This window comes from Terrapene carolina, unplaced genomic scaffold, assembly GCF_002925995.2.
Source record: "Terrapene carolina triunguis isolate 2854851 unplaced genomic scaffold, T_m_triunguis-2.0 Scaffold34029, whole genome shotgun sequence".
NCBI classification, from domain to species: Eukaryota; Metazoa; Chordata; order Testudines; family Emydidae; genus Terrapene; species Terrapene triunguis.
This window is the reverse complement of record NW_020698380.1, coordinates 1,593,144-1,608,220: the sequence shown is the minus strand read 5'-3', so window position 1 is coordinate 1,608,220 and position 15,077 is coordinate 1,593,144. Positions and strand designations below refer to the sequence as shown.

At 40.9% G+C, this 15,077-nt stretch overlaps 1 protein-coding gene across 1 annotated transcript in view; it reads left to right on the top strand.

Annotated features, from left to right (window-relative positions):
- The window catches only part of LOC112117865 (probable leucine--tRNA ligase, mitochondrial), a 118,349-nt gene that overhangs the window by 12,671 nt on the left and 90,601 nt on the right, over positions 1-15,077 (top strand). Inside the window, exons 4-5 of the mRNA XM_024215964.2 lie at positions 8,813-8,904; positions 13,822-13,882. Coding sequence (XP_024071732.2) covers positions 8,813-8,904; positions 13,822-13,882 — 153 coding nt within the window. The remainder of the gene's footprint in view (positions 1-8,812; positions 8,905-13,821; positions 13,883-15,077) is intronic.

Sequence of the window (15,077 nt, the reverse complement as noted above, 5' to 3'; positions counted from 1 at the left end):
TCCCTTAAGAATCAGTAAACAGAGAGAGATCCAGTTTATTTGTTCCCATGGTGTTATTTTAATAGAATCATAGACTGAAATTAATACAAGTGAGATTCAGTCATTTACAGGAAAACTGGAAATCATACTGTAGGGATAGTCTGAAAATTATTATAAGATTGTTTAGTTTGGAAGTGACATCTAATCCATTCCTCTGCGTTGTGGCTGGATTTATTTTATTTATACTTAAAACAGGTCCTAATAGATGGGATTCAGACTAACTGGACATTTCTAGTATCATTTCCACAACATCTCAAGGGAATCTGAAAAGATTTTTTTTCTCTTAACCACATCACAACTTCCTCCTTTTGAAATGACTTGAGTTTTTTGTTTTCTTTATGCTAGTGCTTTTGGAAATGTAGGTAGTTGATGGTATTGAAGAGGGATAAGCATATCTGTCTAAGTCTTATAATGCATTTGTCACCATGACATGTTATACCAGTGCACTTCAATTCTGATCTTCATTAGCTTTTACTTCTTCTAGCTTCTCCTGAGGAAATGTTGTCCATTTTGTTAAATTGTTAGATGGTTCCTGTGTTTCAGATTAAGTGAATAGCACCATGTATATCTCATGTGAACTGAGTCAAATTTGAATCCAGTTTTCCAAAGGCAGATAACTAAGATGTTAATTAGCTGACTGACTCTTTCACGTTAAAAAAAGAGAAATCGTTGGAGATGCAATTAAATATGATAAGAATGTAAAAGATTAAGGATGTGAGACCTCATTGTGTTGTCTAAGCAATTTTGGTTGTGTGTGGACATAGCATAAGACAGAATAATTTTGCATTTTTTATTTCTTTTGAGAACAAGAATAGAAATAAATGAGAGCATTACATAAGCAGAGTTATTATGATGATAGAAGTCTGTGGGTTGTTTTTTTTTTTTTAATTGGGCAGTAGATTAGCAGAATATTAATAGGCAACACTGTTGCAGAGAATTATTGAAATAGTGCTGCTTGCTAGATCATATATAGTAGTCAAATATTCACAGTTTTAATGTTACCAGTTGTTCCTTGCCTGCCTGATTTTTAGCTGTTACGTATCTGTTTCTGTTAGCTGGGAAATTTAAAGGGCAATTTGGAGACATGCTCAGAAGGAAAGCTTGTTTGTAAAATTTCATTCTCTCCCTAATGTGTAGGCAAATAGAGGAATTTAGGATTTGTCGTAACCTACCAGACCATTGGTCCTTCAAATTCTTTATCACTTAAACAAGACCCTTTGTTTTTGCCTGATATTGTCTTCTCCTGCCAGCTTTAAAATAAATAAAACCAATATATAAAGTTTATTAAATGGATGTATTTTTTGGCACTCATTGTAGAGTCTGAGCACTTTAAGAAATTTCAGTCTTCATAATGGAATGCAGCACACCAGGAAAGAGATATTACAGTGCTGTGACACACTATTCCTTATATACCAAAGACTCTAATAATGCAAACAAGCTCTTTGTTTCCTTTTAGCAATTAAGCAAAGGTCTTTCAATAGCTTTTCATGCCTTCTCTAGTCAGATTGATAGAGACATAAAGTTGAATATTATCAGAATATTGTTAATCTTGTATCATGAAGCACTTCTTGACAAGACAGAACATAAAGAGATTGCACAGTTGAAAACCTTCTGAGAGAAGGGGTCTGAGATCTCTCTGAGAGGAATGGAGGGAATATCTTAAATCTTCCTTTTCCAGTTCTGTAGTCATGTTAACAGGGCCTCCAGATTAACAGTGACAAGTCACTGACAGAAGTGGTAGTATGAACCTGAGCATCTGACTTCTGTCCATTGTCCTGAGAACATGGACCACATCATGAGACTAGCACAGTTGCTGTGCCATGACCTAATGTTAAGCTTGATTCTTTGGAATCTAAAATATTTCAAGATATCGCTTTCTCTTGGAGTTGGCCCAACTGCACCCTTCTCAGGGATCTTTTCTAGAAAGAAGAGGCTACAGACTGTGTGGGGTAATAGTCAAGAACATGATATGAAATAACCATTTTATTGTTGTAACTTCATGGGCCTCATATAAAATATCAAATGCAGATTACAAAATACCAGTCTCTGAATAGCTGTTGCTTCCTAATAATACAACTCTCTCACCATCGGATTAATAAGTGTTAGGCATCCTGAGACTTACAGAGAAGAGCCTGAGCTAGAAGAGGGGTCCATTATTTGTTTTCTCTTTACTTTGTGGGTAGGGAACAACTATCATCTGTGCTGAGAAGCCTTGTTAGGAAGGGGCTGTTGCTGTGCTGAGTGATCTCCAAGTGAGCAGAGTTGGTCTGTTGGTTGTATAACCACAAGAAGTAGTGACCTTTGTCTTAAGTCAACGTCAAGTCAAAATATAAGAAAGTGATTGACTTTCTTGCATTTCATTTGTTCATCTGTAATGCTGGGGGAAATAGTGTATTTTCTAATGGTGCCTGAATCACTGTCCGTGGCTAAGGAACTGATGTGCATACACATATGTCTTATAAACTGTTTTCTTCCTGTCCTGGTTTGTTTGTTTTTCCTTCTTTTTATAAAATGACAGGTCCTTATATTCTTTTCAGTATTATTTGAATTTGATGTATCTTCTGATATACAAGTTGTGATGGGTTGGATCACAGAAACCCCCTTGGGAGCTGCCACCTGATGTGCAAAGACTACCTCTGCTCCTGTTTTCCCTGCCAGCTCAGGACTCCAGCACCCTGTCTTGCTGAGCCAGACACTCCCGTCTGGCTCCAACACAGACCCAGGGTCTGAATCACTTGCCCCAAAGCTGCAAGTTTACCTGAAAACAGCTCCCAGAAATGTGCTTGTCTTTAGCACTCAGATGCCCAACTCCCAATGGGGTCTAAACCCAGATAAATCCGTTTTACCCTGCATAAAGCTTATGCAGGGAAACTCATAAATTGTTCGCCCTCTATAACACTGATAGAGAGATATGTACAGTTGTTTGCTCCCCCAGGTATTAATACATACTCTGAGTAAATTACTAAATAAAAAGTGATTTTATTAAATACAGACAGTAGGATTTAAATGGTTCCAAGTAGTAACAGACAGAACAAAGTAAGTCACCAAGTAAAATAAAATAAAATGCGCAAATCTATGTCTAATCAAACTAAATACAGATAATCTCACCCTCAGAGATGCTTCAGTAAGTTTTTCTCAGACTGGACACCTTCCAGGCCTGGGCACAATTCTTTCCCCTGGTACAGCTCTTGTTCCAGCTCAGGTGATAGCTAAGGGATTCTTCATGATGGCTCCACTCTCCTCTGTTCTCGTCCACCCCTTTATATCTCTTTTGCATAAGGCGGGAACCCTTTGTCCCTCTGGGTTTCCACCCCCCCTCACTGGAAAAGCACCAGGTTAAAGATGGATTCCAGTTCAGGTGACATGATCACATGTCACTGCAAGACTTCATTGCTCACTTGCCAGCACACACATATACAGGAAGACTCACAGGTAAACACACCCATCTGCGGATAATGGTCCTTGTTAATGGGAGTCATGAAGATTCCAAACCATCCTTAATGGCCCACACTTTACATAATTACAATAGGCCCTCAGAGTTATATTTTATATTTCTAGTTTTAGATACAAGAGTGGTACATTTATACAAATCGGATGATCACACTCAGTAGATTATAAGCTTTGTAATGATACCTTGCAAGAGACCTTTTGCGTGAAGCATATCCCAGTTATGTTATATTCACTTATTACCATATTTTTCTAAAACTATCCCAGTTACATTATATTTACTTATTATCATGTTTTTATAAAACCATATAGACTGCACAACGTCACACAAGTAATGTGTGTATTTCATGCATTCTTCCCTGATTTCTACCCTGTATTTCACTACTATAGAAATCATACTCAGCTGAATAGGCATCTTTCGATTGTGCTTTGTCCATGGTAACTGAGTAGACCTTAAGTATAGTATGGAGAGCTGTGTGGGGACTATTACATTTTATCTGTAGATTCATATCCCTGAGTATGGTCAGAAGAAACAGACATATTACCATTTAAACAATTGCATTTCACAAACCTTTCAAATCCATTCTCACTACAGAGGTAAAAGAGACAGTGAACTTGAAATGATTTTCTCTAATATATTGTGTGCGCTACATTAGTCTCTATGGGAACTACATAGATACATCTATTCTGGAGTTTCACTTGTGGATATTTTTAATGTCTCTTTAAACTAAGGTTCCAGTAGGAAACCTCAAATGTAAATATTTCTTCATGCTTTAATTTTAGGATCACCTTAGATAGCTGTTAGAGCAAAATATCTTTTGTTGGTGAAATTCTTAAATTGATTTCCTAATGAATAGACATTCCAGAGGTTGATTTAAAAAAACATGTGTGAGGAGATAGCAATACTGTACCATCTTCAGAAAAGTAAATATTAAACTCCCCCAAAAGTTGATAGACTTAATAGGAAGACACCAAGTACAGTGATTGCATGTTTGTTATTGTAATGAGAGAGACAAGGTGAGTGAGGTAATATCTCTTATTGGACCAACTTCTGTTGGTGAAAAAGACAAGCTTTCAAACTACACAGAGTTCTTCAGTCTGAAAAAGGTAATTGGAATGTCTCAGCTAAATACGAGGTGGGGCAGATTGTTAAGCATTAGGAGTAAACGCATGTTGCAAGCGACCATTTAAGGTGCCGGGGGCAATTAGGACAAGCATAGAACGAGGAAGGGTTAGTTGGTTACAGATTGTTGTAATGAGTCATAACAACAGTATCTTTGATTCCTGGATTTTTAGAGTCTAGCTGAGTTGTGAATTCAAGTTCCTAGGCTCATCTTTTGAAGGTGTTGTGCAGATTTCCTTTGAGGATGAGGACTGATAGGTCAGATATAGAATGATTGCTTTGTGAAAAGAGTTCGCCCATGGGTAATAGCATGTTTTTGTCTTTTATCATTCTTCTGTGAGTTCATTCAAGAATGTAGTGATTGTCTAGTTTCATGCACATAGTTGTTGAGGCATTTGATGAGGCATATCACATGTTGTGATAGGCATGTATAGGACCCATGGATCTTGAAAGGTGTTTTGGGAGGGGTATTGATCATTGTAGCAGTAGAGATATATCTGGAGGTTTTGATCCGCTGTTATTGCAAGGTCTGATGCTGCTTTGAGTTGGTCTCCTGTTGGGAGCTTACTTCTGATGATGAGCTGGCAAGGCTGAGAGTTTGTTTGAAGGCCCAAAAAGGGGGTTCGGGAAAGATTTATTTCAGGATGTGGTCCCCATCAAGTACGGCTTGTAGTTGTTCAATGATACCCCATATGGGTTCCAGTGTGGGGTGGTAGGTGAGGACTAGGTGTGTGTGGTCAGTGGTTTGGTTTGGTTTTGTTTTCTGTGTTTTAAGCTTGCTAAGTTATATATACCAAACTTTCTCCTTGGAGCATATTCTGTGGGATCTGAGTGCTGGGCTTTAGACAACAGGTTTCTTGGTGTGTCTGGGGTGGTTACTTGATCTGTGGAGGTGAGTGTGGTGATCTGTGGGTTTCTTGTATATAGTTGTATGTAGGGTTCCATTGTTGGAAGCTGATCATGCTGTCCAGGAAGTTGATGCTGGTGTGGGGGTATTCTAGAGAGAGTTTGATGGATGGGCGGTGGCTCTTGATGTTGTAGTGGAAATATATGAGAGAGTTTAAATTGTTTGTCCAGAGGATAAAAATGTCATTGATGTATCTCAGGTATATCATTGGTTTCCTGACACATTTTTCCAGAAATTCTTCCCTTAAGGAGGTTAGCATATTTGGGAGCCATCTTACTGCTCGTGGCTGTTCTCATGGTTTGGACAAAGTGTTTATTGTGAAATGTTAAGTTGTTATGGGTGAGGATGAAATGGATGAGTTTGGCGATGCATGGGGTGGATATCTGAGTGCTGTCCATTGTCTTGTTGATATTTGAGACAGACAGTGATGCTGTCCTGATGAGGGATGTTGGTATATTATTGTAATGGAAATGTAGGGTTATGCTGTGGCTGTTAAGCAAGATATATAAGGAGGGGGCTCCATGCTGGGCAAACTGTTTCTGGGGCCACTGAGAAAAACACATGAAAGAACAATGGCTGTGACCCCCTTTAATAGAATTAGCATGTGCTCCCTCTTCCTGCACTGGTCAGGAACATCACCCAGCCACTCTGGAGAGTCTAGCCAACAGAGGAGCTAAATTTTCCTAGTTCTTGCACTTGGGGATCATGAAGACTGAGGCTATTGGCTGCTCAGCTGAGCAAAGAGTGGAAGGTTCATTGTTCCCGCTCAGCTGCCCTTCCACACCCTTACAGGGCCAGATACAGATTGGCCCTTAATGTTTACAAAAATGAACCCAGAGCAGTTATTCAGAAGTGTTCTGTAGGCACATTTTAGTTGTATAGAATGATGGAGATTATAATGGTGGGTGTGGGAGAATTGTAGAATACAAGGCTATTTCACCAAATGTAACAGCTCTTTCCATTAGAAATCCCTCAACATTTAAACAACAGTCAGGAAGAATTGATGAGAGGATGCTTATCTTTAAGTGTCCCATTTAAAAAAAGAAACCCCATTAAAAATCATTTAACAGAATTTTTAGTTAAGCAAAATTTTCATTTAATTTATTTTATACTAGCCATTTTTATTTTTTGAATGGCCCCAGCATGCTTAAAGGGCTGTTGTCATGTGGTGTCAGCCCAAATCGTGTCTTGACATCAAATGGCTGTAATCTCAGGGAAGTGGAGAATGTATTTTTGTTTCTAGATTTCTTTAAAAATCTGCTTGGTAACTGGAAAAGGCTACAACAAAAAATACAATATCTCTTGCTTTGTTAGTGCATTGATTTTGTGTAAATCTATGCTCTGGAACTCCCTGTGCTGTCTTGTGTCACAGTTAATCAACAAATATTCTTCCCAGAGCTGAGCACATTGCTTTTAATGTCATTGATGGAGCTGGTGCACCAACAGAGGAATAAAATAGAGCAATATTAGTTTTTAATCAGTGTTTAAAACACAGGATGTTGGGGAGACAATATCTGTTAGATGCTGATGCTTATATACTGAGGTGGTGCTGCAGGCACCATGTAAATATCTAAGGGGGTGCTTTTTGTTTTTGTTTGTTTGTGTTTCAAATGGAAAAGAACCACAGTTGAAGTCAGGGGATCATTTTTTGTTCATGTTTGGTGGATTATGTCAAATTAAGAGTAAAAATAACAAAATAATAAGAAAAGGAGTGCTTGCACCTGAGAAATTAGTTCATTTTTCCGGATGGAGGTATTAGCATTTGTCTTCATATTCAACTTGTGATATTACTATTGCTTGTTTGTCTAACTGTTTCTCCCTTTTTTTTTTTTTTTTTTTACAGAGTTCTAAAATAACACAGGGAGATTTTTACATAATGATTATTTAGGTGGGAGGTCAAATTTTATGTCTTGTAAACCTTTTAAATACTATTCTTGTATCACAGGGATTGGCAACCTTTGGCCTGCGGCCCACGAGGGTAAGCACCCTGGCGGGCGGGCCGGTTTGTTTACCTGCCGCATCTGCAGGTTCGGCCGATCGCAGCTCCCACTGGCCGCGGTTTGCCACTCCAGGCCAATGGGGTCTGCGGGAAGCGGCGCGGGCTGAGGGATGTACTGGCCGCTGCTTCCCACTGCCCCCATTGGCCTGGAGCAGCGAACCGTGGCCAATGGGAGCCGCAATCGGCTGAATCTGCGGACGCGGCAGGTAAACAAACCGGCCCGGCCTGTCAGGGTGCTTACTCTGGCGAGCCGCGTGCCAAAGGTTGCCGATCCCTGTTATATCACCTGCTGCTGCTAATCTTTTATTTGTAATAGGTCAGAATTACTGAATTTGGTAACATATTTAAAATGGTAAGAAACTCTGTCTCTTTTACAAAGCACCTATCACTCTACCGTCCAGGCACATTTAACGGCAACATTACTGAAGTGTTAAGTTAAACCATTTTTACACTATTACCATACATTCAGGAAAAGAAAAAAGCTTTTTGAATATACTGTGCTGCTGGCTAACTAATCAATTAGTTATCATTAGGAAAGCTATGTACAGGTTGCACCACTTTAAATCAATAGGTTTGTTTCTATAGTAAACTTAGTTTTTTCAGTTGTCATTTAATTGTCATCTTTCTAAAATGTGTATAAAAGTCTTCAGCCAAAATTCCCAAGATTGTTTTCACAAAATTTACTGAAAACTTTTTAGGGTCTCTGTGTATGTTTTGTTTTGCATGTATTATTTGTGGCTATGGGAAACTCTTTTCCTTCCCCCTTTTCCCACTTAAACCAAAATAAAAAAATTGGATAAACAGGCATGCTCCAGTTTGGATCTGACCTAGAGCTATGCAACAGGTTCTCAGATATGGGAATTTGTGTCCAAACACCCTTGTTCATCTTTTCACCCTTTTCTAGCACAAAGATTTGTAATACAACAGCTTCTTCCGACTCATAATGTCAGTTGCTTTCTGTTTTGGCATAGTTAGAACATTAGACAAATTACAGAGGGTTGATATTGTCATTGTTAACCCATTATTGAAATAGTGACTGTGATGCACTATGTGAGTGATCTATAGATTAACTACTCCTACTGCATTCATGCTCCCTATGTCACCAAACTACAGCAGGCAGACATATCTCACATTTCCATTAAAGCTGAACTAGTCCCAGTGGGCACTTTTTGGAGTGACTCAAATCAGGGAAAGCAAATGCTGAAGTGTGAAACAGTTCATTATTTTGAGCCCTGAAGGTGTTACTAACTCCATTCCAGAAAGTGACAAAGGATAACATTTTTCATTTTTGTTACAGGTGATAAATCCAATGGGATGGGATGCATTTGGGTTACCTGCAGAAAATGCTGCAATTGAACATGGGCTGCACCCAGCAAACTGGACACAAAGGTATTTTTTATCTACTTAGGTACTTATCAGATTCACAGTATAAATAATGAACTGTACAGTTGGTTAAATTTTAAAAGCTGAAGTATATCACTGTGATTTTATAAACTCAAGATGTGATCTACTCCAAATAGCAAGTTGTAGAAGACATATTAGCTGCATATTATAAATAGGGCCCTACCAAATTCACAGTCCATTTTGGTCAATTTCACAGTCATGGGATTTTAAAAATAGTAAATTTCATGATTTTACTTATTTAAATCTGAAATTTCATGGTGGTGTAATTGTAGGGGTCCTGACTCAAAAAAGGAGGTGTGTGTGTGTGTGTGGGGGGGGGGGGGGGGGTATTGCAAGGTTACTGTAGCGGGGATTGCAGTACTGCTACCCTTACTTCTGTGCTGCTGCCTTCGGAGCTGGGCAGCTGGAGAGCGGTGGCTGCTGGCCGGGAGCCCAGCTCTGAAGGCAGAGTCACCGCCAGCAGCAGCACAGAAGCAAGGATGGTATGGTATGATATTGATACCCTTGCTTCTGCATTGCTGTCTACAGGGCTGAGTCCTTAGTAAGCAGCTGCCGTTCTCCAGCCACCCAGCTCTGAAGGCAGCAGCGCAGGAGTAAGAGTGTCATGGTATGGTACTGCCTTGCTTACTTCTGCGCAGCTGCTGATGGGGCGCTGCCTTCATAGCTGGGTCCCTGGCCAACAGCCACCGCTCTCCAGTCGCCTAGCTCTGAAGGCAGCATCAGCACCAGAAGCAGCGTAGAAATAAGGGTGGCATGGTATGGTATTGCCACCCTTACTTCTGCAGTGCTGCTAGCAGTGACGTTGCCTTCAAAGCTGGGCACACAACCAGCAGCCGCCGCTCTCCAGCCACCAAGCCTGAAGGCAGTGTAGAAGTAAGGGTGACAAAACCACAACCCCCCTGCAACTCCCTTTTGGGTCAGGACCCCCAATTTGAGAAATGCTGGTCTCCCCCCTGAAATCTGTATAGTATAGGGTAAAAGCACACAAAAGACCAAATTTCATGGAGGGAGACCAGATTTCACGGTCAGTGACGCCTTTTTCATGGCCGTGAATTTGGTAGGGCCCTAACTATAAATGTGACATTTCCCAAACTCTGAAATCAGAGACAGGAATAAATACAAACCTGTTTATGCTGGAGAAAACTGTTAATGTAGAGTACATAACTGAGGGAGATGACTTCTCTGGCTGGATTTGCTGACATTTTCACTATTAAATTGGGGTTGGAAGATGATTGGTCCTTCGTTTGGGCCTGATCCTGGGACGTGACAAGCACCTATATTTCCTCCTAAGTTCAATGGGAGTTATGAATGTTCAGAACCTCTCAAAATTGGGCTCTCCTTCTCCTATTACTTATTTGTTTGTTTTAATAATACTGAGTGGAACTTTCTCTGACTAAATAAACATTAATTTTTGTAGATGATATGTCTACAAATCTCCTATCTGCAATTATTTTGTTTACTACCTAGAGCAAACGTTTTGGCCCGAGGGCCACATCTGGGTGGGGAAATTGTATGCAGGGCCATGAATGTAGAGCTGGGGCTGGGAGCTGGTGTGCAGGAGGGAGTGCGGGGTGTGGGAGGGGATACAGTGTGCAGGAAGGGGCTCAGGGCAAGGGGGTTGGGGTGCAGGAGGGGTGCGGAGTGTGGAAGGGGGCTCAGGGCAGGGGGTTGGGGTGCAGGGGGGGTGCGGCGGGTGGGGTTCAGGGCAGGGGGTTGGGGTGCAGAGTGTGGGACAGGGCTCAAGGCAGGGGGTTGAGGTGCAGGAGAGGTTCAGGGTGCGACAGGGGGCTCAGGGGAGAGGGTTGGGGTGCAGGAGGGTTTCTGGGTGCGGGCTCCAGCCCAGCACTGCTTACCTGGAACGGCTCCGGCGTGGCAGCAGTGCGCACTGGGGCCAGGGCAGGCTCCCTGCCTGCCTTGGCCCTGCGCCGCTCCCGGAAGCGGCCGGCACCACGTCGCTGTGGCCCCTGGGGGAGAGCAGGGCAGAGGGCTCCACGTGCTGCCCTCGTCTGCGGGTACCTCCCCCAAAGCTCCTATTGGCCACAGTTCCCCATTCCTGGCCAATGAAAGCTGCAGGGGGAGGTGCTGCAGGCGAGGGCAGCGCACAGAGCCCTCTGCCCCCGCCCCCTCCCCAGGGGCTGCAGGGACGTAGTGCCGGCCGCTTCCACGAGCAGCGCGGGGCCCACAGCGGCATGGATGTGGCAGTCCCACGGGCCGGATCCAAAGCCCTGATGGGCTGGATTCGGCCGTGGGCCATAGTTTGCCCACCCCTGACCTAGAGGGTGTGGCGGACTTGGCCATGTTTTCATTTTCTACTTTGACCTATTCCCTTCTCTGAAAACGTCCTCTGCCAATACCTTTTCACATTCCTTGGTCAGATACTGAGATTGTTTGATTCCTTACCCACTAAAATATTAGAGGAGGCAGTGAAGTCTAATTGATTTTGTTAGAAATAACTAATACTATGCATTGGTAATTTATGCTACTTGCATTATATTTATTGCTTGCATTTTCTTTCTACATTGTCTAGAGTAGAATATAGAAGAAAACAAATTACCATTTGGTAAAACACTAGGAACTGGCTTTTGTTCTTTTTACTCTCCAGAGATGGAACAAAAGAAGGCCTTATACATAATGCTTGGCAGACAGTCAATTATGTACTACATAAAGATAGTTTAGAGGAAGTTATAGACTGCTGAACTCATAGAACCATTGCACATACACTTGGCTTTACTACATCTGCCCAGTGTGTCCCCTCTGGGCAAATGCATATATATTATTACCATAGGTTACTTATTGTGTTATCTCTGAGGAAGCTGGGCAGTAAATTGATGATAACCATCTTCTTCCCAACCCCTCCACTAAACCTACTGTAGCCTGAATACAAAACAAGTCTGTCTACGGTACTTATATGGCATCCATCATGGTAGTATCTGAGTACCCACAATCTGTAACGTACAACACCCCTGTTGAGGTAGGGAAGTTGTTATTATCCCCATTTTACAGATGGGGGACTGAGGCACAAAGAGGCTAAGTAATTTGCCCAACATCACACAGGAAGTCTATGGTGGATCAGAGAATTGAACCTGGGCCTCTTCTATTTTTGCTGCCCTCTTATTTTTAGATGTCCCTCTTCCCTGATAACTCAGCCTGGGCAGTTTTTGTTTCTCTTTTCCTTTAAGAGTAAACTGCTAATGAAGCATTTTATATTTATGTAGTTGAGTTCATAAATCTCAGAAAAAAATACAGTTAAGCCTCCCATAATAACATTAATTTGCCCACACTGTGTATACTATCTGTCTATACATTTAAAATAACTGCACATATTTGCATTTATTAGTTTAATGTGAGAGCCCTAGTATTGTTATGGAAGCCTTATCTTTAGCATTTCCTCATTTATTTCCCCTTCCCCTTGATGTGTTAATAGTTTCTGTTAACAAAGTAGTCAATCCTGTAAATCTCTTTAATACTGAAAAATGTGTGCTATTAACTTGTTTAATATTTAAATACTCTAAGACTATTCTAACAAAACTGTTTTAAAACAAATTAACAATTAATTGTTGAAACTGCTTACAGTAATACACTGAAACTAAAACCAAATTTGCATTTCCTATTGTTTTTATTTGTACTACATCATAAAACTACTAAATGTAAATAATTAAAAATGAACCTCAGTTAAGTTGTCTACTGTGTGTCTCTTTTCCTCTTTTAAAAAACACAACAAACTAAGGCCAGATCTACACTGGAAACTTTTGTATATAGGTCGGTTGTGGTGTAATTTTTTTAATGACATTTTTATACCAGCAAATGCCCTGGTATGGATGCAGTGAATGTCTCCCAAGTCCCAGGTGTGTACCCTAGCCACTGGACCATCCTTCTCTAACTAAACCGGAGTATTTCCTAACCAAAATAAAAAGTTAAACATTTCCAGAATGTTAATTCTTACCTTTAATTTCCATAGAAATGTAAACATTTATGACCATCCTATTATGTTCCACATTGTTATGCCATGTAGGAGGTGCATATTTGGGAATCCTCCATCACTTCCCTCTGCCAGGATTGGTGGAGAGCTGGTGTGCAGGCCTCCATGCATTGGGAGGAGTGTACTGACCACCATCAAAGGGAAGATATTGTGGTAATTCTCTTCAGTGAAGAGACTTGAGAGCAAATAATGCCAATATTAGTTAAATTTTTGAAGAAATTCCTTTGCAGTTTCTTGCATGCTACTCCTAGTAAATGGGAGGAGCTGCCTGTAAATATCCACAATGCCACTGCGTTATCCACCTTCAAATCTCTCCTTAAAATGTGACTGCCATGATGCCTACAAATCACTCAGCAGTGGTAAGGCAATTGTTAAGAAGATGTCACAACACATTACACTTATCACTGTCGTCTCATTGTTACCTGGTGCTCCCTCTGTCTGTTTCTTGTATTCTCCTGATAGGTCTTGTCTTATATTTTGATTAAGAAATTTGGGGTAGGGACTATCTTATTGTAAGGTATGTGTACAGTCTGTAGCACTATGAAGCTGGAGTCTCTAGTTCTACTGCAATACATATACAAAATAATAATGGGAAAGCATGTTCTCCAAAACTAAAAGTTGTCCTCTTCTCTTCAGTTAAACTCAAGGTAATGGCAAAAATCAGTATGTAGTATAGATGGTCATTGAAGGTTGAACCAAAATGCACAGGAAGCCTTTAAAGTGGTCACATAAGAAGGATTTGCCTATTAGACGACTACTTCAGTTGGACTGCATATGTAGGATAATGATATTTAGCAGTTCTGTAGTGCCTTTGAGGGTCAAAGAGCTTTACAGGCATCTGATAAGAAATGTCTTACATAATCAACAATAGTTAGGAATATTCTTTAATACTCTTAATTGTTTCATATTTTTCTTTTTTGCAGTAATATTAAACACATGAGGGAGCAACTTGATGCACTAGGTCTGTCTTTTAGCTGGGAACGGGTAAGCTTTTTTCTCTTTAAGAGTCTGTTTTGTTTATGTATGAAAATTATGCAAAATGGAATCTGTATCATTTTAGGTAAAATAGAAACTGTAATACGTAATCTGGGATGGTCACTGCTTCAAACTGTTACACAGCATAATTATACGTGAAAAAAATTTGGAAAACTTAGTTGCCACACTTTCCCCACTTTTGAGATACTCACTGACACCACTGTTTTCCACATAATGTGGGGGATGAAGGAAACACTCCTTTTCTTTTAGCATTCATCTCAGTTTTGCATTAGGATAATTTTTCCCTTTGCTTTTTTGCCTATCTACAGCAGAACTTCACAATGCCATAATTAAGGCATTGTATCAATAGTTTTTATAAGCCCAATGTTTGTGTGCCCTAAAATATTACCTGTAAGCAGAAATTTGTCATATTTGCACTCCCTCTGTTCCCCCCCCTTTTCTGTGGTTGTGGTTATCAGAAAGTAAACAAAAAAGTTAAACTTTTTAAATAGAGACTGCTATCTAAATTTTTTAAATGATGTCTTTGGTTTATAAAGTAAAGAGTGCTAAGTGAAGTCCCTACTATGATATGGCACCGTGGAAGAGAAGGATAAAATAGCTAATACCTAAATTGGCTGTAAGTCCATGTATGGTAAGAAATTGTTATAAGGGGTATGTCTACACTACAGGATTACTCCGATTTTACAGAATTCGATTTTTGGCAACAGATTGTATAAAGTCGAGTGCATGTGGCCACAGCAAGCACATTAATTCGGCGGTGTGCGTCCATAGTACCGAGGCTAGCGTCAATTTCCGGAGTGTTGCACTGTGGGTAGCTATCCCATAGTTCCCACAGTCTCCCCCGCACATTGGAATTCTGGGTTGAGATCCCAATGCCTGATGGGCAAAAAACATTGTTGCGGGTGGTTCTGGGTACATGTCATCAGGCCCCCCTCTCCCTCCCTCCCTCCATGAAAGCAACGGCAGACAACCGTTTCACCCCTTTTTTCCTGGGTTACCTGTGCAGACGCCATACCATGGCAAGCGTGGAGCCCGCTCAGCTCAATGCAGCAGTCATGAACATTGTAAACACCTCGCGCATTATTGTGCAGTTTATGCTGAACCAGAACCTGCAAAACCAGGCAAGGAGGAGGCGGCGACGGCAGCGCGGTGATGAGAGTGATGAGGACATGGACACAGAATT